Source organism: Platalea leucorodia (assembly GCF_965183815.1).
Source record: "Platalea leucorodia genome assembly, chromosome: 3".
Taxonomy (NCBI): domain Eukaryota; kingdom Metazoa; phylum Chordata; class Aves; order Pelecaniformes; family Threskiornithidae; genus Platalea; species Platalea leucorodia.
The window spans coordinates 954,644-982,315 of NC_138825.1; the positions used below are offsets into that span (position 1 = coordinate 954,644).

The 27,672-nt window shown below is 52.6% G+C and overlaps 1 protein-coding gene across 1 annotated transcript in view; it reads left to right on the top strand.

The window, feature by feature from the left end:
• PAX1 (paired box 1) overlaps positions 1 to 27,672 on the top strand; it is a gene marked incomplete at both ends in the record, with an annotated part of 40,687 nt that continues 13,015 nt past the window's right edge. The window contains one exon of the mRNA XM_082307324.1: positions 1 to 97. Coding sequence (XP_082163450.1) covers positions 1 to 97 — 97 coding nt within the window. The remainder of the gene's footprint in view (positions 98 to 27,672) is intronic.

Consider the following 27,672-nt stretch of genomic DNA (forward strand, 5'->3'; position numbering starts at 1 on the left):
ATGGGAACCAACTGGGAAGCCACAGATAAGGAGCGCATCGTGGCGTATCGCGGGCGCCCCATCAATCACTCGTCCATCTCCAGGCGCCCGGACCCCGGTGCGGCAGGAGCGGCTGGGAGCGGGGCTGCGGCATCACTGTCAGGAGGGATCAGGGAGGCTGTTGGTGGGGATGCTGCTGACACGGGTTGCCGTGCTGGCTGGCATTGAAGGAGAAATTGCAGGAGCGGCTGGTAAGATGGGGTGGCATCACCCGTTTCAGTGGCTTCCCGGGAGGTGCCCAGGGAGGATTTGACCTAATACCATCCCCGATACACTGATGGAGGTGGGACTCGCAGAGCTCCTCTGGAGGATCTGGGAGCTGAAATAAAGTGCTGCTTAGCTAATTTTTGATCTGTTTTCATCACTTTCATCACTTTTCAGCTGAAGTTGCCCATCACTAACGACGTTGCCCAGGCTTCCCTACACAAAACCTCAGTGACAGTGGAAGCACCGACTGCCGACCCTCCCGGGCATGTCCAGCGCTCGGCACGCTGGCGTGCAGCGGCGAAACCCTGGCCGGAGCAGGTCAACAGCACCGTGTGCTTCAAGGACTTCCCTGGGAAAAACGTGACACATCCAAAGTGACAGCGTGACAGAGAATACTGCAAGGGTTGTTCGAAGTTGGGTTGGGAGGGGAATTACTGCCCGGTTTCTTTCATTTCCATGGAAACAGGATACAAACCTAGAGATAAGAAAAGTCGAGCTCTGTCCCCAGCGGAACAGGGCAGCTCCTGTGGGGCTGCCCCGACGGGGGACGGACAAACCCTGCTCCCTGCAGCTCCGCACCTTGAAGCCCAAGACTAGGAAAGCTGATCTGGGAGGGGATGGGGAGCAGGGGGGTCTGCAAACAGGGGATGAGGGAGAGAGGGGGCTCCGAGGTCTGGGACAGCCCCAGCAGGAGTTTGCACAGTCAGGACCATCTTGAGAAGAGCATGAGAGGGACCTTTCGTGAGAGCCACCTTCACCAGGTTTCCCTCGTCAAGGCCCCTCCTGAGCCCAGGGGAAGGGTCCTCCCTGCACGCAGGGCACGGCCAGGTGCCAAACGAGGCTGCCCAGCCCTCCCTCGCTGCCCGCCCTGCCCTCTGCCCACCCACGGGCCCCCCGGCAGGTACATAAGCCCTGCCTGGGAGCTCTCTCAGGCTTTGCTGCCCGGGCTGCTCTCTCCCTGGGGTTTCTGGCAGATGCTGACACCCAAAAGCAGGCAAGCAGAAGGCAAGGTAAAGGTGGCATGAACGTTACACATTAACAGTGTGACCGACTGCTTTTTCCTTCTGTCTCGTAACCGTTCCTATTACTGGGGACCTTGGTGCGGCTGCTCTGGCTAATGTGTAATCCCAGATATTCGCTGCTCCCTTCCACGAGGATGTCCCGGTAGCTAGGGTGGCTCAGCGAGGTGGGGGCTGTGCCTGTGGAGGTAGGTGGTGTGTGCTGGGGAGAGTATTTGATGTTCTTGATCTTTATGGATAAATATTTTTGTAGTGCCCCTAAATGCTTCCTTGCGGGCATAAAGCAACCCTGGGGAGCTCTTGCACCAAAGTCAGCTTATACTGAGCCTGTTTTCCTGCCCAAACCTGGCTAACAAGACACTAGTGTTCCCCCGCCCGCTCGGCTGGGCTGCCTGGGACGTGGTGGCTGCTGCCGCCTGGTCCATGGGGTCACCTTTCGGGGGAGCTGCAAACGTCGAGCTGCTGGGGTTGAGTGGTGAACTCGTGCTGCGGGTGCTCGGGCTTAAGGTGCTGCGTGGTTATTGTTTATACACACATTGCAATTAGGAGCATTGCTGCAGCTATTGCTAATGATGGCCTTGCCACAGTAATAATTAAAAAACATATTGATTGGCCCTTCTCCTTGGTGTAACTTTGACTGTCTTGCTGCAGAGATGCCTTTATTGATTTGCACGTTTTTCCCCCCCTAAGACTTAAGTATCTGGGACTTCGTGCCCAGGAAGAAGTAGGGCAAGCTGGCAGGTCCTGGGCAGGTGGTAGGTTGTGATGTGATCCTCCTTGTCTTTGAAGCAGGGTGGGAAGGAGAAAGTGCCCGTTTGGGTTGGTTTCCCCCCTTTTTTTTAAGTCGTTGTGTTAGATAATGATTCTCAAGGGCTTGGGTTTTTTTCCTCTTAGTACAACTAAGTAAACTCTTCTGCTTTTGAGATTTTTATTCCATTTATTCCAATAGTAGGTCACATTATGTACTCATCAGGATGCTAAATATTGTCTGTAAACCAAAGTTTTTCATCAAAGGAAAAGACCTGTGTGAACAACTGAGTCAAGTAATGAATATCAGGAGGGTTCTGCTCTTCAAAGGCAGAGAAATGTTGATTCTTTTTAAGATAAAAGCCTGCTGTATAAAAAAAAATTGGAAGTAAACGTAAAAGATTTACTTATCACAAAATATTATTCACACCAATAGCAGCAGTCTGATTTCCTCCCCGTGGCAGACTGGAAGGTATTGTGTGGTCTCAAAAATCCCTGATTCAAGTGAGAGGCAGGGAGGAGCGAAACTGCTGTTGGGTAGAGATTGGCCAGATTGGGGACTTTGAGTTAGGGGTTCTTCAGAAAATTGGCTGCCTTTAAAATGCTCCTTGCTGGGTGTGTGGAGGTGCTGGTTGCTTGGCTTTGCTGGGAGGAGAGCATCATCGGCAAGCCCGGCTTCATCTCCAGGGCTTAAAAACCCATTTGCTGCAACTGTTTGGGGGTGTAGGGGGAAACGGGGAACTATGTCCTACTTCTGCTGCTAAGTGTGCAAAGAAAATCAGCAGGCAAGCCTTCAAAATGAGGAGATTAACTGAAAAAAGTGGGAGAAACCCCCCCCCCCCCACTCTGTGAGCTATACAAGAGCAATCCTACTCTAGTCCTCTGCAAAAGCCAAGCTCTTCCACAGAGCAGAGATGCAGGCAAGCTGATAAAGCTTTTGACTAGCAGTTTAGCTGAATGCCGAATGCCTGACCCACGTTATAATCTGAGGGTAATTAATAGGCTGTGATGGAGGTAGAGAGATGCCTGGGCGCTCTCATCGTTCCTAACCAATTTGGGATTTTTTTCCTCCCACTCTCAGATAACACTCAAATGTAGTGGAATGAAACCAAATGAGCTTCTTGGAGTCACTTTTGTATTTTGCCTCTGTAATCTCTGGGTTTATTTAAATGTTCTCGTTGCAGTTATTTTCTGAGACTCTTTTTTTTCATGTCGAACATCTCCTGTTGAATAACTCCTCAGACACTATAATTTCAGGATCAACAATGATGCTGACAATAGAGGAAAAAATTACATTGTGAGGCACAGAAAAATGAGTCCATATCCCCATCTTTATTTTGCTGTTCAGAGAGCATCTATGTATCCGTATTCCAAATTAATACAACGATCAACTTTCGCTTGGGCTGCTTTTGCTCAGATTTTTACAAAAGACAGAAGTACATGGTCACATTAAATAATTGGAAGCACCATGGGACTCGTGACCTCAGGTAGGAAAGCACATGATTTCAAGTGTACAAAGCAGAGGCTCTCTGGGAAAGGGGATGCTTCAGGCAGTAGCAAAAAATGGTGGGTGTTTCCAAAGCCCCGGGTCTGAGAATCAGGCTCTTTGGTTCCCATTTCTCCAGCCCCTCTTGCTCTGACTTCTAGGAGGCTGGACCTGCTGGTGGCTTCAGCTGAAGCTGTGGGTGGAGGGAAGTCTGGAGGCATCAGTGTAAATGTACTTGGAAGTGTCGCTTTTCTTGGTTGTAAAGCTGGTCTAAGCTTAAAGATGCTTAGGCACTGTTTCATCCAGTGCATCCCTAGCGAGGGCAGCCTGGGGGGGATGTAGGTGCTTGTTCGGGCTTTCTCTGCCCTCCTGGCTGTCACCAAACTCATAAACAGGATCAGGATCCTTACTGTAAAAAAAAAAAAAATCCCAAACCCAAACAAAAAACCCCACCAAATCGCCAAGGCATCACTTCCCTTGCCTGCTGCAGAGTCACCGGTCAAGGCTTGCCTTGAGGCACTCGTGCTGCTGTTGGCAGGGCTCAGAGCTGCGGGCTGAAGCACAGCCACCCAAAATTGGCTGCCTCCCTCTTGCAATACCCACATTTCAGGTGACCCCCCCCTTGCAGCTCAGGGGCTATAGTCCTCGGGGAGCCTGGCTGTTTGCTTCCCACCCCAGCCTCCCCGGGTCGGTGCCTCATGATGTGCCATGGCCTCTCCTCCTCCGGAGAAACAGGCTTACACGAGTCCAGGGCAAATTGCTCGCCTGATGTGTGCTCCCTAACTAAGTGAACAGTAATTAGCGTGGTGTGCTGAGCTGGCAGCCTTCTCGCTACCCCCCTCCCTCCTCTTCCCAGGGCTTTGCTCCCAGCCTCGGGATGCCTCCTCCATCTCTGGTTCCTGGGGTGCTTCATTTTGTGCCAGCACTAAAACCAAACCAAAGCTAAAGGCAAGCAGTACGTCGGGTAAAGCTGCGACGCGGCTGACTCCCAGGAAGCTTAGGCTGCCTCCTGAAAAGATGTAGAAGAAATGAGCCAACCCAAAGCACTGTTTTCAGGCAAAATGTTAGCTGTGTGTGGCCGGGTAACAAGCAGAGATGGCTTCTTCATCGTTACAAATCCCTGTGGTTTCACTGGGCAACTTGCTTCAGTGGCACCAGAGGAGAATTTGGGCCACAGGCATTATTTTATTTTTTTATGGGCAGCCCACATCGCTCCGGTGCACGGGGCTGCCGCTCAGCAGACTGAAGGCTTCGGTGCTGTTCATCGTTATTCACCAAGGCAGAAGCCTGTCTGGAACAGGGGGTGCAGCGCGCAAGCTGGAGGAAGAGATGACAGCTCAATGAAAGAGGTTCAATGACTTGTTCTTCATGTCCTGGACACCTGGAATATTTTCCTTGAACTTCCTGCATTCAGTCGAAAGCCCTACATTATTTTCTGAAGGACATCAGAGATAATTTTATTCATAACAGAATAAATTCTGTGACTGTCTGTAAAAGAATAAATGAAGAGACTTAACACAGTGGAGGATACGGAACATGTCACAACTGTGGCATTTCATTGAATATGCAGCATGTCTTTCTCGACTTAAGTGAATTGAAGAGCTTTAAATATATTCACCAACTCTTGTAACTACAAAATAAGTAAAGCAAGTGCATTACTGGGGTGGCAGGTGTCAAGTGACTTAACATTTTAACATTTTCATTATGCTTGGGAACAGTAAACAGAAAAGCAAGCCAAGGTTTTTTCCTATAAATTGCATTAAGGTTCTAAACGATACGTGGTGAACCTAAAGCCAGCACAAAAGTCTGGTGAATTGAAAGGGAAAGCAATGGGAAATCATCGGGGTTTTGTTCTCCGGGTGACAAGTGCACAGACGTGGGCAGAGGGGTTTGTCACAGCTGAAGTTCTCCTCTCCCCGCCCCAGCCCCTGCCAAGGGAGGGGCTGATCCCCGTGCCCGAAGCCCCTGGCTTTGGAAAGCACCTGGGGAGGGTTCGCAGCTTTTGGGGGTCTCTTGGTGAATCTGTGCTCTCAGGGAACGCAGCAGCAAAGGACCGAAATCCTGATGGAGCGTGCCTGGGTGCCGACGCGGGCACTGCTGCCACCGAGGGGGTAGCTGCCGGCGGGATGGGGGGAGCTGCTGGATGTCAGGGCATCGGTGAGGCCATGGCATCGCTCTTGGAGCTGCTCCTGCCTGCGACCAGTCCGGCATGTGAATTGTGTTCCTCTTCCAGCTGGGAACTATGGGATAGTGGGAGAGCCTCGGGGAAAGGGAGCCTTTCTTGAGATGAATGTATCGCGAGGATGCAATGATGCTCACAAATAATCAAGCCAGCAGCGATCTTTGCTGTTAGAGAGAGACGGCGATACTGCGGCTCACCTCCACAAAAGCTGCCTGTGGGTTGGTGCTGGCACACCGGGGCCAGCAGCAGCTGATGGTCACCCGTGCACGTGCCTTGGTGGCACCAGAGCTGTCAGTGTGCCGATGCACTAAGGGTCAGCTCACCAAGGCTGCGGGAGAGGTCCACGGCACCGCGTCGAAGCCTCAGCCTTGCAGCCCTCCAGCTGCAGAGGTCCTGCACCTCCCTGCCCGGCTCCCGCCGCGCTGGAGCCCACCCTCGCCTGCTGCTCCCCTGGCCCAGCCTTGAAACACCCGCTCCCTTCCCGAGCGCCGAGCAAAGCCGTGCGGTTCGCAACCTCTGCCGAGGTGCCGGCGCCGGCGCGATGAATAATACGGGGCTCGGTGCGCCTCGGCTCCTGCGGCACAATGCGCCGGGCTCTTTTGTGACTCCCTGACTCGGGAGCTCTCTGCATCTGTTCGAGGCTGAAGTGGCTCTTGGGCTGTTTAAAGGTTGAGTGCTACTGCTCCAAACGACGGAAGACAGATTCGGTTAAATAAACACAGGGGCTTAGAAATAAATTGAAGGTTACGTGAAGAGCTGGATCAGAATATAATGTTGTCAGACACATTACAACACGCCGATCTGAATGCGGCTCTCCAGCCATATTACTCTGAAATGTGCTTTGACACATTCCCTGTAAGTCCCCGGTGGTGGGGAAAGGGGGGGAGTAGGGGGCTCTGGCGTGGGCTGGGAGGAAGAGGATGGATGGCATGCGACCAGGAACCCACTCGTTTAGACAGAAGGAAACCAACAGCAGTCCTGCTGCCTGTTAATTGCTGCACATTTAAATTTTTCCCTCTGGTACGTGTGTAACCTCTCTGTAAGTAGCTATATGGGGTCCGCGAAGGTGGCGTGAATCTCCTGCCGTCAGCTCCCACCGTCTCCTAGCCCCCGTGCCCTGCTGTACAATATAGGCTTCATAAAACGATATTCTTCCTTAATAACTGAAGATACTGTTTTACTGTCTGGGAGATTGTTTGGGTTTAATTCCAGCATCTCAACAGCTTTCTGCAAGGCAAAGGCAACAGGCTTTGATTTAGTTCTTGCCCCCTATAAACATGTATATGTTTGGGATGTTGCTTTTGTAGTGCTATAACAATTTTGATTTGGACAGCACTTTTATTTTTGGGCTGAAATGGCCACAATAACATAACCCCTATCACACCGGCCTGCCTTGTCGGGGTGCAGCTCGTTGCCGCGCTCGCTGGTGTAAATGTTTTGCTGCTGGTTGGCTCGGCAGTAAGCCAGAGCCGTAACTGTTGTGCTGAAGCAGTGCCGGCGGCGGGAGCGGTGCTGACCGGCGTTCGGCGATCCTCGGCGTGCCGCGCCGGCGGGGTTAGGGTTCAGCGTGCTGTTTGTTCAAGGTGTCTCATTGTGGAGCAGACCTCCTCTTTATGCCTGCGCGAGTGCACCGATAATCTTCTGGCTGAGAATAGCGTTATGTGAAGTGTGTTTATGCTGGTGTCGGAGGCAGGAGAGTCCCAGTGGATACACCAAAAGATTATTCTGCCGTGGCTTAGCCCCGTTTTCCACTCTTCTCCCTTTGCAGTGTTTCACACCATCCCGACTGCTTGTCTGCCCCAAGGCAAAAATTCCAATTTAGCCTGCTGAAATTCTGTGTGGAGAGAACTTTTCCAACTAAAATATGTATATATTCTTGTTGAAAGAGAATTGGTTTTCTGCAAAACATCTGCTCGTTGTTCCAGAAAGAGATACAGACCTTTTCCTTGCAGTTTCTAGCGAATGCTTCAAAGCAAACTGGTCACCGTTCCCTCTGCCCTTAGGTGGGGAGCCCTTGGCAGCACAGCTGCACGGCCGCGCTATCCCATCCCATCCCATCCCATCCCACCCACCTGTGCTCGGAGCCAGCCGCTGAAAACGCTGCTCGGAGCGGAGCAGCCTGCAATGACAGAGCCAGGAGGGAAATCCTGGCACAGCCCGTCTCTGTGGTCGGCGGTTGTGTGGTGGGTCTTGGTGGGTAACGGCGTTCCCCAGAGGAAGGCAGTAACGCAGGGGGAAGAGCTGGTGGAGCCTGAGGTGATACAGCACGTTTTGTGCCCAGCACTCTGCCTTTAGTGCCCTGGCCTCTCCCAGGCTGATGAAGGCTGGGCTGGGATCTCGGCGTTTCACTCCTCCGCGGAGCAGCTCAGGTCCCTTTTGCAGGAAAACAGAGTTTTTGGCCAATACCAGACTGAAAGCCACTGGAGCGCAGGGGAAGGCAGCTGGCAGGGAAAGGAGGGCAGAGACAGGACAGCAAAGGGAAGTCTGGAGGGAAGGAAAGCTCCAAACTTCCAAAAAAGGTTCGCTCAGCACTCCTACCTGACACAAACGTGTGCTGCCGCAAAGTGCGGGGTTGTGCTGCTGATTGCCATTTGTCACCGTGTTTGCTCTAAAGGCTTTGGTATTTGTCAATAGGTGGGAGCCCAGGTACGAACTGGGACCTTGCTGTGCTGGAGGTGGTGCAGTTCTGGCCAAAGGGAGCAATTGCCTTAATCTCTGAAATTGTTCTTAGTAATTGTCTTCTCTGTGATTGCAAAGCGTCTGTTCAGATGCCCCAGCTCAACCAGTTTCATATTCCAGAAGGCCATAAAGTCATACTTGAGGCTTATTGATTCCTTTTACTGGAAACACCAGAACACACATCTAGTTTTAGAGCCTCATTTGTTGGATTCTTGCTATTACATTCTTGTGTGATCTCTGCTCTGGTTAAAAGGGGGAGAAAAATTGCTAGCTCTGCTGCCGGTAGTGGAAAAACTGAAGTAGGTGCATTCAAAGGGCATGGACACCTGAAGATGAGAGTAGAGAAACCTACTGTATTTTAAAAATTGTTCTGTTTGAAGCAGAACTCATTATTTTTCAGGGCTTTCAGTTACTTGTTTGGACAGGAATGGGATGGAAAAGGCAGCCCCTGCCTGGCCCACGGAAGCTCTGGCGGTGCAAAGCTGATGGAGGCTGCAGCCACAGCCCGCCCTTGGCTGGCGCGGCTCCTTCGAACATCTCCCCCGGCAGCGGAGCGGGGACCCGGCTGTCACCGCTCGCCGGAGGCCAGCGCAGGATTGGGTGTCCTCTGGGGGATGAAGCTGGGGTGTGAAGGCACGGGCAGGCCAGGCGCTCGCGTGGCTGGGCGCTCAGCCTCCCTCTCTCCGTGCCCCGGCTCTGTCGGCTTCAGCAGGTCAGGGGAATACGTGGGGCTGATTGTGGATGCGGTTTCAGTCGCGGTGTGGGTTACAGTGGGCATGGCCTGCCTCGGTGAGGGTCTGGGACCGTGGGAGTCGGACCACGCTGACAGTGCAGCCAGGCTCAAACGCAGTATGAATTTTCAGACATTGGCATTGTCCTGTCTGCACTCCCATAGGCATCGGGAGAGTTTTCTTGTGGGCTGCTTTGAGTCAGTTCTTATGGTAATGAAGGGTCACCGCTGCTAAAAATCTCATTTGAGGAAAATATCCACCGAAACCCACGTTGCCAGCTGCGTGGGCTCTTCCACCTAGAAAAAAGTATCATCCTACCATTTGACCTTTTCTCTTAACACTGCCTGGGTGGTGCCAGAAAAAAGCCAGTGTATAAAGCAACACTTTGCTTGAAAAGCTCTGTCCATTTGGTAGCGTCTCTTATGGTTTCTCAACGTGAGATTTGCAAGGATAAATGCTGGGAAGTTATGTTTCAAACCTATATTTCCATACAGTCCTGGAGTATATCAGTAATGATATAAACAGAGGGCTACATCTTTAGCACTCGCCACGCTGGTGTAGGACTGCTAAAATTGTTTGGCTCAATCTAACTGACCAGTCAGCTGCAAATGTAAGTACTCAAGAAGTAAAACAGAAGCACGGAATTAAGACTGCCCAGCACGTAAACAGCCCAAGCTGTGCCGTGCTGCACGGGCTGTGTCCCCGTGCTAAGGAGCCTTTCGGTGCACGGCGGGAAGGCCGGGGCTGGGGACGCTCTGGGGATGCTGGCAGCAGAAGACGGGTGGAACAAGTGCGGAGGAGAAGGAGTGAATAGAAAGAAGTCGGCAGAAAAAGGGGAACGGGGGGAAAAATCCACCAGAGAGGAGGCAATACTGGCAGAGGCTATCTGTGCGTTGCTAAGTGCCTGTTACCTGATTTGGGGCCAGCTGGCCCCGTCCGTGTTGCTGGTGTGGCACAGGCTGGGGCCGAAAAGCTCTGTCTGAAAGGCCCTTGCCCTTTCCTTTTTGGGGCTCCCTGGGACATTTTGGGATCCTGGGGCAGGACCAGGCACCGGGAAGCTGCCAGAAGTGTCTGCCTCCGCACCCTGGGACATTTTGGGGTCCCGGGGCAGGACCAGGCACCGGGAAGCTGCCAGAAGTGTCTGCCTCCGCACCCTGGGACATTTTGGGGTCCCGGGGCAGGACCAGGTACCGGGAAGCTGCCAGAAGCATCCGCCTCCGCACCCTGGGACATTTTGGGGTCCCGGGGCAGGACCAGGCACCGGGAAGCTGCCAGAAGCGTCCGCCTCCGCACCCTGGGACATTTTGGGGTCCCGGGGCAGGACCAGGCACCGGGAAGCTGCCAGAAGCGTCCGCCTCCGTGCGCCGGCAAAGGACATCGGTGGGACCCCCGGAGCTCGCAGGGCAGGTGGAGCGATGCCGCAGGGACCACGGCGAAGAGGCAGGGCAGGCGGGGCCCGGAGGCTCACGGCGGGCCGGGAAGGCCTCCCGCAGCCGCCGCCGGGGCCCCGGGCTGGGGGCGAGGCGCGGGCCGGTGCGGGGCGGCGATGCGGCGATCTGCGCTGACACCGTGTGGCGGGTCCCCGCATCTCCCCCGGCAGCTGCCGCCGCACAACGGGGATGTGACACCCCTCTGAGTCCTCCCCAAACTCCTCCTGAGCACAGCCACATGTCATTCAGCAGAGGGACAGCGTGCGGGGCTGGCTGCGGGTCCCTTCCTCCCCGCTCCCCTGCAGCTCTGCTGGAAACGACTCCGCCGGGTTCCCGCGTGCCTTGAAATGAATCGGATTCGGGCATTTCCCAGAAAGACCTGCCTGCAGCATCCCAGCTGATCCGAGATATTTTTATTTCCCCCCTTCTTGCAGTAATCACAAGTGCCGCGTTCTTGAAAGCAAGCTGATTTTCTGAAGGACAGGGACCTTTTATCTCTGGTTTTGGCAGGCACGAGGCTCTGGAGAGGAACCGTGCCTAACGTATTCCACTACATGTATTCTTAGAAAAAGCTCTTTCTCCTTAGTCCCTTCCAGTCACAAGGATTTGGCACTGCCTGGCTGGGGGCCTGAGGAGCAGAGCATTCCCCGCCGGCCCTGCCGCAGCCAGCCTGCCGTGGTCTGCAGGGGATGGGCAGGTAGGGAGCCGCCGAGCGCGCTGCCCAAATAGGGTCCTTATTCTTCCTGGGGGGGGGGGGGGGGGAAATTAAGTTACTCATTATTGCTACAACATAAAACCATTAATAAAGGGAGGGAGACCCTCACAGACGGGGCAGAAAATGTATGTAGGGAAACAAATCTCTTCTTGCTCAGAGCAACGCCAGGACCCTGCGAAGGCACTTGCTGCGTTTGGAGGGTGTCTCTCCTCTTCGGGCCCTGGGACAGGCGGAGGGCAGAGCTAAAGGAAGACTTAGAGCTCAGGAAAGAGCCCAACAATAGACAATGGAGCCATTTAAGGGACAACAAACAACTTTATGCCCTGTGAGTTTGTCCCATTGAAGTCACGGGGTGAGCGCTACGGCGGAGGGGAATGAATGGGTGTTTTACTCTCAGTTTCAAGGGAGCCAGGATTTTACCCACTGTACAGCCACTTCAGATGCTGTGGCATTTTTTTTTTTTTTCACAGGATCAGGGCCAGAGAAAGAATGGGAACAAAAGCCTCACATTTGCTGTCAAAAAGGAAGGAAGGGAGAGAAAGGGCTTTAAAATTAGGGCACAGATGGGAAAATATGAATATTCTGGCTAAGAAAGCCAAGCAGAAAGGGACTGAACCTCTCCCAGAAAAGGCTCTGAGACCAGCCCGAAGCCGGAGAGCTGGAGCAGCCTCTTTCCCGGAGCATCGGGGGCTTGGGAGGGAGGCGGTGGAGTCGGCGCAGGCTGGAAAGCTGGAATCTGTGCCCAGGACTGTTTGCAGAGTGCCTTTCCCCATGGGCTGGGGGCCGCGGGGGTATCTGTCTCTCAGGCACCCCTGGATTAAGAGCGCTTGGCTGGAGCAAATCCTGTGGCCGTGCGCTGTGAGCGAATTAAGGCTGGTAGCGCAAGCAAGGGCAGCAAGGTTGGGATGAAAATGTTATGGGCTCTCTTGTTCCCTTTCTGTGTTGTTCTGCTGCCTGCCTACAAGTCAGTGGGATGGGTTTTGGTGGCAGTTTTGTGCAGGGGCAATAATGAAGTGACATAAAGCTAAATTCTTCTGGAGACAGGAAAAATTGGAAAATGTTTCCTTCTCTTCTAATTCCGACCCTGGCTGCCAGATGAAACAGGGCTGTGCTCTCACTTGAAGCACAGCAGCTGCTTTACCGAGAGATGCTGGGGCTCTTGGTCTCCCTGACTTTTGTTTGTCGTCTTTTTATTGTGTTGTATACTCTGGGAATGAGCTGTGAGAACTGGAGAACCTACAGGAAAGTTAAAGGATTTTCCTGGAGTTTAGGAAGTTAATTTCTCTCAAAATATTTCTATGTTTAAAAAAAACCCCAAGCAAACCAAAACTGAGCAAGAGCAAAGCTAGGAAAGGAGAGCTGAAGATGCAGAGCGTCTGATGTGGAGGTGTGCTGGCCGGAGATGCGCTGGCCTGCTCTGCTGCTGCTGGGGCTTGGCTTCTGTAAGGGCTCCAGCCCGTTTTCAGGTATTGTGATCATTTTCCCCGTGCAACCAGCGATGGCAAAATCACCCGGCCATAATAAGCATCGAACTCCACCCAGCTCACCTTCCCCTGCTCCCCAACTTTATTACTGGTGCACTCTGGGGAAGATGCGGCCGTCGCTCTCCGTGGGCTGGGACGGTCCTGCCTGGCAGCAGGACGCTTTAGGGAGCTTTGCGCGGCGGTGCCGCCAGCCCCGGTGCACCATGCTCCTGCCGGCCGGGGAAACTCCCCGGAGCCGCTTCTCCTCGCGCCCGCTCCACCAGCTGCTCTGGGCGCGAGGTTAATTAGCGCGATTAATAGTGAATGCTCTAATTGCAGACATTTAGTGGGAGACTTTATGATTATTGTTTTCTGCCGCAATTGTGCCGAACACTTGGGTGTCTCTTTATTAAAGGAAATAAAGCCGTAATTAGTCACAGTCTAATCCCAGTGCTGGCAGGAGACCTGCGGGGATGTAACTACTCAGTCTGGAGCGAGGGGGGTCCTTGGCAGATCCTGCCATTCCCTCACTCCCCGCCTAAATGACGTGGGGTTTGGGGCAGACCGATGTCATTTTGAGCCAAAACTGGTGGGTTTGAAAGGGAAGTTTGCAGTAAGCAAGGGTCCCAGGGCGGGCACACCAACACGGGCTCTGGCGTGTGTCAAAAGCACACAAAGCCTTAATAACGCGCCTGGAAAGCCCCGGCTGGGTCAGCTCTCCCCCTGTGGAGATATGGTAATGAATTTCTCTTCTAAGTGAAATTAATGCACAGATTGTATAAGTATAGTAGTCCTACACTCCGTTATGTGATATGAAGATGTGTCTGAGAGTTTCATCTATAGTCTGGGTGACACTATTCATACAAGTTTATCTCTTTTATGGATTTGAAGCTTTTTCAGATACATATCAAAGACCTTTCCTTGCTTCCAACATGAATAATATATGCTGGCACAGCTTATAATAAATCATCTCGGTTCCCTGTGCAACAGCGAGCAAGCAGGGCTATTTTAAGTACAGCCATCTGCATTACAGACCACGACTAACATCGTAAAACTGTTTTCTACCTTCCTCCCGGCAGGCCCACCAGCTCCCAGCGTGGTGCCTGAGCTGGGTTGCAGCTGGGTGCCGCATGGACCCGCTGGGCTGGGGTCGGCCCATCAGCCTGGCAGGAGATGCCCAAGGGAAGGGTAAATCTTCAGTCCCATTCTTTGGGTTTCTTTGCCTCCGAGACGGAAGAGCGTGGGCTCCCGGCTCTGCCCCCTTGCCCGGCACTGGCCTTTCCCAGCCGTCACGGCCAGGAGGGTCCGGCACCGACAGGCGGTCGTGGATGCAGCTGCATTTGGCTTTTCGCCGGTGTTGGGACCTGGGAGCATCCCGGCGCTGCCGGGGGGGCCCTGCCATGCCTGGCCGCTGCCTGAGATGATGCTGGAGAGCTTCAGGCAGCTGGGAAGCTCTGTAATGTTAAAAGCCAAAGAAGCCTAATGGGCTTCGGTGATTTGAGGGTAGGCTAGAGCTGTGTTAGGGGCTCTGGGCTGAGAAGGGGCTGTCAGATGCCTGAACCCCGCTTTCCGCCTTGCTCGCAGCTCTAACCCTCACCCTCGGGCTCCCCCTCGCAGAGCCCCAGAGCTCCCCGCTCGGGCCGGGGGCTCAGCGGCACAGCAGAAATGCAGCCACTCCCCTCGGCAGCCAGCGCACACACGTCAATACCCTGATTTGACTTACATAAAAGATTTTTGCAAGGAAAAGCTTGCTGTGTATAGAGTGCGATAGCATTCTCTTTAAAATCAATTATTTGGAGTTTATAGAGTGCATTTTCTATTACCTAATGTGCTGCAGCCAGTATATCTGCTGATTTCAAGGATTTTTTTTTTTTTTATTTCACCTTGGCATGTCTTTTATCAGAAATCATTTTGAAACTTTTTAATTTATGGGCTTTTATTGCAATACTCAATTCATCCTGAGTAGTCTATTATTAAGTGTTCTAGAGGCTCTTATTGTCCTTTATCAGAGGATTGTATCTCTGTGCAATTCATCTGTAGTCATTCTTCATAGAGAAAATCTTTCATATTAGGTTTCTTTCATCATTCGATGACAACTCTTGAATACATCATTATTCAGCAATGGGTTTAGAAATTATAATCATTAGGCAATTTTTCATATAATCTGATTTTATAAACTGTTTCTTTTTATTATCTTTTGATGGAAAACAGTAAATGCATCTGTCTGTTTTGATGCTCTCTGATAACAGTAATAGAAAAACTAAGTAAGGAGGAAGCAGCCCGGCTGCATTTCTTATATGCACAGAGCCAAAGGTTATTTAGTGCGAAGTGAAACTCACTACTCCAGCGCGACGCACCGATATCCAAACAGCAATACTGTGGTTCTCTTGCGTGATTGTCACCGCTCTGTTGACTTTGTTCTCCAGGTGGCTTATGGGGTCAAGGAACAGCATTTATACAATTAACAGAAAAAATGAGTAGGAAGGAGGAAAGGAGAATCGCACCGACATGTTTGGAACCAGGTTTTTGGGAATAAATGTCCCCTTTCCCTTCACCAGCCAGGTAAGGAAGATGTACCGTGTATTTGCAGCCACCGTACGCCTCGTTCTGCGGGGAGGGAGATGCTCTGGCTGCAACCCAAACTCCTCGCGGGGCTCGAACGTGGGGAAAGCGAGGGGCTGCCCCGGCCGGGCATGGGGACGGGCAGGGGAGAGCGGGGGTCTCGCCGAGGTGGGTCCTGTGCTGGGAACGAAGCATCGTTTGTCGTCTTTGGGCCTGAAAACGGGACCCGTGTGGCACAGGAGGGAGGAAGGGCACCTCCAGCTGGAATCGGCACCAAAACGACGGCAGCTCTGCCACAGTTACTGGGGTAGGCGGGCACATCTCCTTCCTCACTCTTCATTTTCCCTCTTCCCCTGTTTGTCATGATCCGTCTGTTTTCCTTTCCCAGATGTCCTTGGTCCCTGTCGCTGCTGCGCTCCAGCCCTCGGCTCTGGGAGCCACCAGGAGTAACGGAACGGAAAACTGGTACCAAACCCATCACCGGGTTTTCTCACGTGCGTGCAGAGGTGGGCCACGTCCATCGCAGCTGTCAAGCAGATTTCTTTTAGAGCACCACAGTAGCCAGCAGCGGCCGGCAGTCCGGCTGGGGGCTGCCGGGGGGAACTTGGGGCTCCCTTGTAGACATGCTGTTTCCTTTTTTAAAAACTTGTGCTTTTGCTTTGTAATTCTGGAAAATCAATGACAGCCAGCTTATTTGGCAATTTTTTTCCCCATGAAGAGGCTTTTTGTTCATCTCTCTTTCTGGAAGAGAAGTCAACTCGATGGCCAGAGGTGAAAATGGTTAAATCAAATCTCCGCACTTCTTTTCTCCTCAGAAACTCGGAAGAGCGGGGCGAGGGGTGCGCAGCCAAGCCTCCCCGCTGCTCAAGCAGGGATGAAGAAAGCAAACGTGCTGCTTTGTCACTGCCCTGCTCCTGGGCCCCGAGGTCCGTGCAGCACCAGTGCCGCCGCAGTTTTTCACCCTGGCCTTGGACCTGGCTGCCCGTTTTGGGCCATCTCCCTGTTGCGGGGTGGTTAGAAATAGTCATTTAAAACTGAACATGAGCTTGTTACCTGGAGAAAAGGAGCCCGCCTAGGGGCTGTGCCTGCTGAAGGGAGGTCAGGGCTGGTGCCTCCCCAGGGAGGACCCTTTCACCATGTTTTTAAAAAATGGCCAAAGCTTGCTCTGGATTGAGCCGGGTGAGGACACCGGCTGGCCACGTGGCCCTGGGCTTCAGCAGACCCACTCCTGCTGGTCCTGATGGCTGCCCACGGTCAGAGATCTCCAGAGGGCACAGAACCCATCCCTTTGCCTTCCTGCTTTGCTGCGGTTCGAGCGTTTACTTGCAGAGCGGTTGTGTCTGCAACGGATCCCCCTCCTCCATCTTCCAGAGGCGAGAGGGACGCGGCATGGTGGGGGCCCTCTGAAAGGCAGGGTGCAGATTCCCAGGTTGTGCTTTTTTTTTTTTTTTTTATATTTAAGTCTATTTCTAGAAACAAGACAGGGCAGCAGCAATTAAACTAAAGATTTTCCAGCCTGGTCATGGCGGTTGCAAGCATGCTGTGCCCATCCCCTCCTCCTTCCCTGGGAGGGAAGTGCCGTCCGCTCTGTCGGCCGCGGAAGGGAGGGAAGGCTGGAATTGGTGGTGCAATCCCCTTTCTCCTCTCCCCTCCCCAAAAAGAGGAGCCGCGGCCGCCTGCATGAGCATCCGCAGTGCTTCGGCCCGGCGGCGGGCGGGAGGGAGGGAGGGAGGCTTGATGTCTTATTTAGCTCGGTCGTAACCAGCCTTTGGTGACATGAGCCAATAAAACATTGTTGATACAAAGCTTAGTTCATGACGCCTCTAATCCTACCGCAGATAGCAAACAGATAACAGAGACACTCTAATTTTCTGTAGTTTATTTGAGAATATAGAGGGAGATAATGCGCTGCAGGGCAAATACACGTTATTGCTTTAAATACAAAAATAAATCCCCATTCATTTAAAAATGTTTAAGAGGTGTTTCCCTGCGCAGGACTTATCTGCGAGGCTGTTGAGTTTAATAGCTTTATTCCCTGCCTGTTTCGGTAGCAGGCCTGCAGCTCCCTTCCCAGGCGGAGGGAGAGGGAAGATGAAGATTGCCATCTCCCGGCATGCAGCGAAGCTGCACGGTGCTGCTGCGGCATCGCCGGCGGGCGAAGCACCCTCGCAGGGCCCAGGTCCCGCGGGGGCACCCACCTTCCCCACCCCGTGGTCCGGGGTGACCTCGGCCTCCCTCTCCCATGCTTTTTCCCCTGTAACAAGGCAGCTCTGCGCCCTGCGGGAGCTCTGGGCTTTGGGCAGCCCTTGATGCGTGAGCATCGGCCGGGCCACTGCGGGCTGAGGCTGCTTCTCACCGGGAAGGAGATTTAGGGTCTGGGGCAGCCTCCGACCTGCCGGACAAATGCTTTGCCCACAGTTTAGAGGGCTTGTGCTTTAGTACCGGACGCCGTTCCTTGCTCCAAGACGATGGTCTTGGTGCCTGTAAAATTCTCCCGTGGAGGGGACGTTGATGGGGCTGAAGAGGATGCATGTGGAGCAGGGCAAAACAGCCCGGTTTGATTTTGCTGCATGCTGGGTTTGGGTCTGGTAGAAGTAAATCAGCAGAGCTGCGTTGGTTTTGGTGCAGGCGTTGACTGCGGCTCATATTGACTGCACACGTGAGCCCCTCTCATTATTTCCGTTCCTCTTTGCAGATGAACTGCATCAGAGTCCCTGGGCAAATATTTGATATGTCGCACTCCTGTGTGTGTTGGCAAGCACGCAGGTATATAATAAGGTATGTAAACTGGGGCTTGGACCTCTCATTTCCTATGGTTTTTAACACTTTCTTGGAATCGCCACAGAAAGACCATGGCAGGGAGCACGTGTTGGACAAGAGCTGTGCTGCCCGTCGCTTCTCGGGGCCGTCGAGAGGAGCTGGAGAAGGCCCTGGCTGCCCTGCAGGGTCTAGCCCCGGTGATTTTGTTGCACCAGGTTGCAAATGGGTTAGGGAAACAGAATTTTGAGGGGTGGACATGAGCAGATTACCAGCAGGGAGTAGCAATTGTGTCTGCACGCACCTTGGGGTGAGCTCTGCTTGCTCTCCCCCCCCAAAAAAGTTTTCCTGCTCAGATGCCAGACGAGAGCATCCCCCCGTGCCCGGTGCCCGGCCGGCACCTCTCGGGGAGCGGCACGAGAGGCAGCCGTCGGCGGCACAGCCCTGGCCCAGGGCTGAGCCCACTTCTTCCTTTTTTTTTTTTCCTATTTTTTTCCCCTCTTTTCCCAGTTGAGAAGACTTTCCAGTGGATTCTGACAACCGGCTCGGCATGCCCTGACCTGCTCCGGAGGTGTGTGTGGAGATACAGCCTGGCTGCAAGAGCTGGTAACCATCCCAAAGGCTCTCCCCCAAACAAAAATAAAAAAAACCAACCCAGCCCCAAGCTTCTTTTTCATGAGAAATTATTTTTTGAGAAAAATTACTTTTTCCCCCCCCTTATTTTAAAAATTTAAAGCTTTGCTGAAAAGGCACATGTGGGGAGTAACGTTGACAAATGTTTCTACCTTTTGCCAAAGAAACCCTGCTGAACTTTATCTCCGTTTTCAAATTTCAGACCTTTGCATTTCTAAAAATGATGGCTGATAAGATGAAGGTGCCTCCTTCATCTCTGCTTTTTCATTTCCCCTTCAATCCAGTAACATCGCCAAAAAGAAAAAAGCTTTAATGTAAATATACTTTTTTTTCAGTGACTTTTTGAGTGAGTGAGGGTTTAAAGAAATGAACAACATTTTCGCCACTCGTGTGGACTTTTCCCTTGGCATCGCTCCCGTCCCTCGAGGGCTCGCTGTGGTGGTGAGCCGCTGCGGGCTGGTCCGCCGAGACGGGGCTGCCTCCTCTCCGTGCTCTGCCTCTGAGATTGCCTCTGAGATTGCCCACGCAGGCGGGATGAGAGCAAGCCCCTCTCAGACCACCCGTGCCCCTGTGGGGATGCTTCCTGGGCCAACCTTCGTGGGAAACCTGGGGTCTGACACTTCATAACGTTCCTTCTTGGCTCTGGGCACCGGGTTATGGCTGTTCCGCTCTGACCTTGTCACCAGGTGGTTGGCGAGGTTTCCCCTGTGCCGCTGGGATCCGGCACCGAGATGTGCTTTGCTGGGCAAAAGCCCTTCTCCGTGGCTATGTGGCCATGGCGTGCCCTGGGGCCAGCGCAAGGCTTCGGATGTGTAGCGCATAGCTGTTATCAGCCGTGACTTTCCAAGCTCCCGTAGGCACAGTCTGGGTTGTGCCTCCCTTAAAACTACCCAGATTTGTCCAACGAATGAAGGTGTTGCAGTGTACGGGTATTTTTGTTCCAGAATGGTCTCAAGCAGCATGTTAGAGCCTGTTTTTTAGTGTATTGCAATGTGTTTGGTGTACTGAAGGCTGCTTTTTCCTGGATGAGCTTTCTGCTACCTTCTTCTTTACGTGGATGCATTTGAACTTGCTGCTGGCTTCTGCTTTTAGAAAGGAAGGCTACAGGTGCTGTCGGTGGGTTGAGCATCCGTCCCGGGGCCCTACAAAGCACCTCCATGGCAATAGGATCTTCAAAGCCATGGGCTTATTCTCTGTGCTCTGCCGTATCCAAGAAACAGGGTACTTCAAAGGCATTTCATGTTAAAAATACCCTCATGGAGCAACTCAACATCACCTGCCACCTCTGAGAACCTTGGCCACCCCGCACCCAGGCTGGCTGGATTTGCGCGTGTGTGCAATGGGAAATGCCCTTCCACAAAGCAGAAGCCAAGCCCCGGTACCGGGGCTGGGGGCAGGAGGCTGGGTTTCCACATAGACGTCGCTCACAACAGCGCTTCTGGTGCAACCGGTTCCTCTCGACACGGAGATGGTATCAAGTTTGAAGTTCAGGCTATATTGACAGAGATTTTGTCAACAAAAAGGTGTTGAAGGACGATGTATTTGTGGAAGAAGTCACAAAGAGGTGAAAGGTATCGCCTTCAGGAGTCCCTTTCCTACCAAATCGGCGTTTGCTTGCTGTTATTTTTCGGCAGAAGCTGGTGGTGTGGACGTGGTGGCTCTCATCTCCTCGTGCTCCCCCTGCCTGCGCCAGTCCAGCTCTGCAAACACCCATCCTAGAAGTGATGACGGTGACAGAAGTGACGGAGCAGCTGATGAAGAGCAGAAGCCAGAGCCCTCATGCAACTGATCCACCCTGGAAAGCGCTCCAGGAAAACGGGCGTCGTGCCTTCACCAAATTGTGTTTGGGGACTCAAGCGTCCTAAATTAAATGAGACAGTGGTGTTGGTGCTGTGCAAGGCAGGAGCAGCTGATCGTGGAGAAATAAAATGGGCTGGTGAAAAGGGAGCTTTCTCTGTTTTCTGTCTTTTTTTTTTTTTTTTCCTCTCTCTCTCTCTAATAAATGATCCCGGGGCACTTGCTCACCCTTCCTGGGCTTCTGGTTCTCTGCTCATCTTCCCTCTTTGGCAAGCTCTTTGCCATGGAGCCTCCTCCTCGGCAGGGCTGTGGATGGCACCCGCAGTCAGGCGGCCATCGGAACCCGGGCTGATGAAAATTGCTATGGACAGGGTCATAAGAAGCAGTTCTGGGGGCTTTTCCCGTGTCCTCGTGGCTGCTCAGGGGAGCCCCTTCCTTGGGGTGGGGGCACAGCTCGGGGTCTCCCCCAGCCCTCGCATCTCACTGGTAGAAAATTAATATTTCTGAGGCTGCTGTTGATGTTTGCTAGCGGATGGTAAACTGTGGGTGGGCACCGAGCAACAGGGGTCAAAAAGACAGAGGGAGGGAGGGATGGACGGACAGACAGCCTGCCCCTGCCAGCGTCATTCCCTCGGAAAGCCGAAAATGCTGCTCAGGCTCCTAGAGGAGATGGGAAGGCGATCCCAGGTGACTTCAGCCGTCAGGCTTTCTGAGGAAAATGAATCGCTTTCAAGTTTATTAGAGGCTTTATTAAAGAGTGTCACGAGTTTTCCTCGGGAAAGCAGATTTACTGCGAGGAGCTGCACAGGTCTGCGCCTCCTGTGTTTGCTCATTGCTCTGCTAAAGAACTCGGGAGAATGAAATTAATTTTAAGTGCTATTTTTCAGATAGCTGTAATAGAAAGAAAACCAGGGCATCGCGTCTCCTCCCGAGACAATGACCAAAACCGGAGCGCAGGAGGCTGAACCCGGGCTGTTCTGACATCCACCCCAGCGCTGGGACCAGGTAACCCGGCACAAATGTTGTTTTAAGGCTCTGTCCATCTCTCCTGGCCCTGAGCGGGGCGAGCGGAGGGTGCTGCCTTCAGGAGGGTTGTCTGGGACATGGCCAGTCTTCTCCTTCCTACAGATGACCAGGACCAGGTGTGAATACACGGCCACCTCTGCCCAAGTAAGAGCAACATTTACCTTTCTTTTTTTCCTCTGAATGTCACCCATTTTCACCCGATTTTCCGCAAAGCCTCCAAAGGGTCCGGAGGGGAAGGACTCGGCCGCACGGAGCGGCACGCCAGCACCCCCTCCTCCGGCGAGGGCAGGCGGAGGCCCACCGTCGCCTGCCAGCGATGGTTTCCTACCCCCTGCGAGGCTCTCGGCTCCCCTCCGTCCAACTACACCGTGTAACGCTTAACCCAGCATGTTCCTGCTGCACGCCGGTTTGTCTCCTGCAGCAGTGAGGCCAGACCCTTGTCTCCTCTAATCAGGGTCGGGCAAGCAAACATTAAAAAACCCATGAAAAAGAAAAAAAAAATCAGCACAGCTCTGGCAGTTGAGAGTAGCTCAGGGTCTGGTCCATGATGTTTGAATTTTCACAAGGATGCACGTCAACTGGATGCAATCCCAACATGCTAAATGCAACTCGCCTCTAATTGCATTGTTTCCGCTGATCTCTGATGAAATTATTTATATGTACAACAAGCATGTTTGGCTGAAATAGTCTTTAAACTTTATATGAATTTTCCATATGCTTGTTTGCTAAAAAGAGACCAAACACTAGCAGGTTTGAGTTATTTTTTCCCCCCAATTAATTTTGTTTTCTTTCACTCCCTCGCATGTATTTTTACTCTCTCCCTCTCCTCTGGTAGTGCCAGCAGCAGAACAGGAAGGGTGGCTGGAGGGAGGCCAGCTTTCGCCTCAGATCATTTCTCTTCAACACACACTGGTTTCTGAAAAACCAGATTCTGTTTGTCATTTGCTTTGCTCTCCCAGCATTGTGTCATGGCGATGGTATTGCTGATGGATTTCAAGCTTGCCTCATAGAGCAGTGCACAAGGTTTTCATAAGCACATTAATCTTAAAAGAAAAACTGTCAGAAGCAAACAATACCCCTATGAATGATGTTGTAAAGACACATACTAACTCTAAACATCCATTACCGAAGAATATTAACTTATAGAGGAACTCCATTTCCTCTTACTCCTTTTTAATAGGTACCTGAAACCCAAAGTACTTCCACATTGGAAAATTTGCTCAAAGATGTGAAATTGCCCGAGATAAAGCCCCTTAACAGAACCTTTTCCAGCGAAGCCCCAGCAGAGCTGATGTCGGGCCGAAGAGGGGGGTGTGCCAAGGCTGGGGGCTGACGGCTCCTCTCCAGGGTCTCCTCCCATTTTGGGGTCCTTCCGTGCCCCCAAACCCTTCTCCCGGCGGCAGCTTGGCCATCGGCACGGCCAGGTACCGCAGATCTGCTCCGGAGAAGGGAAAGCAGTTGTGGCTACCAAGCTTCATCCCAAATCTCTTCTGCCTGGAAGTTGATTTTAATGCTCCCATGTTGGTGGCTTTATGCACCCCCCCGCCCCGACGCGCACACACACTTTTTGTTCGTAAGCGAGCAGCCTGTGTGGCAGGAATAAAACATCTGAGATTGCTTTAAATGTCACTTGGAGCCAGGCCAGCAGCATAGGCAAGGAAAAGCTGGTAGCTTGTTTTAATTTAATGGTGTTGAAGTGTTCTACTGCAATTAAGCATCTGAAAATTAAACAGAAACAGTCATTAAGTCTGGTGATACAAACCCACTAGACCAGAGAATATAAATTATTTCAAATGGTAAATGCCAAAGCAGTGTTTATGATAGGGATGTTTCCCCTTATTAGCCATTATCTGTTGTTTTAAATCAGAGGAACTTAATCCTGAGGAAATTAATCACTGCAGATGTTGAATCTTGGAGCCCAGAGCAGGTCACTCATTCAGCTGCGGGTTGCTAAAAGCCAGAGTGAGGGCTTGTGAGAGGGAAATAAATACACGGCCGAAGTGGGCAAGGTGATGTCCATCTCTCCGGAGGATTTCCCACTCCTGTGCTCTCCCAGTCCCTCTGTCCCACCCCGCAGCCAGCCCAGGGCATCCCCTCCTCTCCCTGCCTGAGCCAGGGACTCGTGTTTTGACCTGCCAACCTTACTGGCCAGCGATAACGTGCAGGTTGCCTTGCTCTGCAACCTGGCTGGCAGTGGCTTGTATCAAAGGTGAGGTGCAAAGCCATCGGGCTCCTGTTGGACTTGCATTTGTTCACCCAAAATTATATTGTGTGCATGGGGGGCAATGCCTCGGTCCAGACGGTTATCCCGGGGGGGCTGTGGCGCCTGCTGGGCCTCCCTCCAGCCCCCCGGGCAAAGCCAGGCTGCTTCGGAGGAAGGATTTTGGGGAGGAACTGGTGCTTTCATGCTGGCAAGGAGTGAAGCCGGGACACCCAAGTGCTCATTGGGGGAAGACAGAGGTGTCTTTCCCCCGGGAGCGGTGGGGCAGCACTGGCACAAGCGGGGGGTCCGTGCTTGGCCACGCGGCGGGGCGGCACAAGCCCCCGGTGGGGTGGGAGCCCGCGCTCAGCTGCGGGTCAGCAGGGCCTTTCCCCCCCCTAAAACCCCGTCATTTTGTGGGGGAGTGCACCCATTTGGACAAATTGCTTTTTTCTGATGAAGCAGCACGGGCAAACCCTAAAGGCAAGAGGAGGGCAGCTGGGGGCTGTGGTGGGAGCGCTGAAAATCACCCACCGAGCTTTGCTCACGCGGGGGAAACGATGGCCGAGCGGGGAAGGGCAGGGCAGAGCCTCCCCAAACCCGGCTGGGCTGCTGGCTGGCGCGCGGGGCCACGCACCGGGAGGCTCGCTGCTGGCCGTGCACGTCGGCGGCGGTTACCCGGACAAGTCAGGGAAATCGGAGCAGATGCAAACGCGCGTCGAACCCTGCCTTCGTCTGCAAACGAGCCTTTCCCCCCGCGCCGGTCGGATAACGCAGACCGACAACCTGGACCCGTAAAACTTCAAATGTGTGCTATTTCTGTAGTATTTCTTTTACGAGCCTCAGCTTCACTCTGCTGTGAGCGTGAGCCAAGCTCTGATTCAGGTAAGCACATAAATGTTTGTTTAAATTCCTCATCTTTCAGCAAAAGCATACGCTTACATCTAATGGACTTCAGTGAGACTTAAGCCTGGCTTTAAAGTTAAGCATGTGTTTTAAGTGCATTCCTGAATTTGGGCTCTGAGATCCATTGACATGAACAGAAAGATTCCCCATTGGCTTCAGTGGGATTTTTCTTGCCTGAAATGGAGTCCAGATCTCATGAAATAAATACCCATGTCTTTGTAGATGTGGAACCACATGGAGACTTATGAATACTTGTTCCCAGAAAAGGATCCAGCTTATTCATATGCCTACATCATGTGTATTAAATTCTCCTGACATCTACCACAATTCTAGCATATAAATGGAAAACAGAATAGATACTGTGCCCTGAAAGCACTCAGCTATTGATGCCTTTGAATTAATAGCAGGAAGCATTGTTTGTGTGCAGCCTTTACAAATTGTACTTACATTTTCCTCTTACATTGTTTCATTCACATTTTATCCGAATTACTGGCCCGGCCGTCCACGAGGATGTCGCTCGCCCGGCCCCGGGCCGAGGGGGAACCCCGCTCTGCGACGGCGATGCCGAATTCCTCGGGGTGGGGAGGGGAGGGCAGGATTTGGCACCCGGTGCACATCATGGGGGCCGTGGGCTGTTTGCCCCCCCCGAGCCAGCAGCTGCCGGTCCCAACGGAGGCAGCGAGGCTGGGGTGCTGCTAACCCCCCTAAATCCTTGTTGGAGAAGGAGGATTGCACAAAGGCGGAGGGGGCACGGAGGGAAATAAGGGTTGTGCCAGGAGACAGGACCATGCATACCACGCACATAAATGTCAACATGGAGAGCAGAGCTGTTCAGGTTAGATTCGGGAACAGCAAATGGCTATACTGCTGTTTCTCCTGGCATTGCATATGTCCAATAACACACAATAACTCAAATAACCTGTATGCTTTCCCTACAGGAGCAGCATTTGATTTCAAGGAGGAATTCCAGAAAGGAGCCGCTCTTGGTTTGCGGTCCATGGTCCCCATCCCGTCGATGGCAGCCAGCGATGCAGATGTTCCCCTCCCAACGCTTGCCGCTCCTTCCCGCCGCCCTTATTCCAGGAAAACTACCAGAAAGCAGCGGCAGCATTCACGTAACGTACAACTTGTTTCATTTGTTATTTAAAATCTTTAGGAGCTGCTATCATGGGCGTGGGTTCAACAGAAAGAAGGAGCTGCCAGGTCCGTGCAGGCTCGCTGGAAGATGCCTGGCCTCCTGCGCGAGGAAATTCCTGCAAGTCCCAGCCAGCTCCTGGTCGGGTCTGCTTTCATCTCCCCGCTCCCCCCCGCCCACCGGTGCTCATAGGATTAGACAAATTTACGTAGGTTAAACCCATTGGTGTGTTATGCAAAAATATCAGCAAGCCCCTCTATTCTGGAGCTTGCTTGGGAGGGTGTAGAGCAAGAAAGGGTCTTTTTATGCCCATTTCTGGGGACAGGGGGCTCAGCAGCTTTTACCTGACCTGATGCAACCAGTCTCGCACAACATCTGATTTCAAATGACATCTGTATTTATTATATCCCAACGTTTCCAGTGAAACCAGCTCTGAGGTCGGGTACTACCTGGCAGGGATGAAAACGGAGGCAGGGTGAAGAGGGGCCAGGAGGAGATGGAAAGTTTCAGGGCACGATTGAAAGCGAGATCCTGGTTTGAAGAAGTGGCTGTGAAAACACTGTCACGTTATTCAGCAGCTCTTCTCCCACTCCATATGCCCTCACAGCTGCAGACCAGTGCCACAAATATATTTTTTATAAGAGCTTACTGCAAAATGTTGTGTCTGTTTTCCAGGAAAAACTTGAAATGAAACAAGCTACGAGGTTTTTCCCTCTTTCAAAGCAAACTAAGAGAGCACCCCCCCATCAAACCAAACCAGGGAGACCAAAACATATTTTGGCTTTTCCCTGACCCAAAAAGACACTTTCCCAGCCATACAGGACTAGTAATTTTCTCTTATCTCACCTGTCAAAAAAACCCACAGTCAGAAAACCATCTTATGCATCTCAAAACATTTCTACCCAAACTCACACCCCTGGAAAAAAAGACCCGTTTTGCTCAAAGGATTTTTTTTTCCCCTGGAGAAAGACTTCAATGAAAACAATTTGTAGGGACATAAATAACTATTTTTTTCATTTATTTTTATCATCTCTTGCCAGCCCTGTAGAGTCAGGGAGACAAGGGGAATTGAGCAATCGCTTCCATTCCAAACTAATTCATGCCCAAGCGGGACCCCGTTTGGTACCAAGGCTGTGCAGCACCCATCGCTGTCTGTGGGTGCTTTTATTAAGGGAGCAGGGCATAAAGCTAGTATCAGCCCAGGGCAAACACCGGCTTCACCAAGGAGCGTGGGAAAGTGTCTTACATAGGCTCATCTTCTAATATTGGGCTCCAGCTGTTGCCAGTTCCTCCAAAGCTGCATCGTCACCCACTTCACAGGCTTCCCCCCTTCTCTGCGGCAGGGAAAAGGACCGCGGCTGCACCACCAGCCCCATCTTTGGCTGGCCAAGGACCACGATGTCCCTCGGAGCAAAGGGGATGGGAGGAGCTGATTTCCGTCCTTCCTCCCCTCAGAGTGTTTGGGTTTCCCTCCCATCACCTGCAGCTCATCCCTCCGGCCATGCCATGGTTTTGCTCTTGGAGCTGCACCAAACGACCCAATGGAGAGCTCCTGGCTGAGATGAAGCCTTGAGAAAAATCCTGCTGCCCCCGAGAGCTTCGTGCCCAGGTCACGGTGCGTTGCTGTGGCCAGGCGGTGAGGAGGGAGAACCCGGGCAAACCTGGAGAATCAGCTCTAGGAGCTGGCAATATTTAATTAGGGATGCGTGAAACAAATACTGCAGGACCGTGAGTGCATCGGCCCCACGGCTCTGTGGGGTGAACGGCCATCTGCAGGGTTTAGCTGCTGCGCCCATGGGAAGAGGAGGAGGAGGAGGAGGAAGGGCTGTGCAAGGCAGGCTGCTGCTCACAATGCCCACTCTTAGTCTTTGCTCAGTTTCCAGGGCAGTGAAGGTAAGGTATTTTTTCCCCCTTATCTTCAATTTTAAGGGCTGTGTGCGAGGAGCACGCTGCCAGCA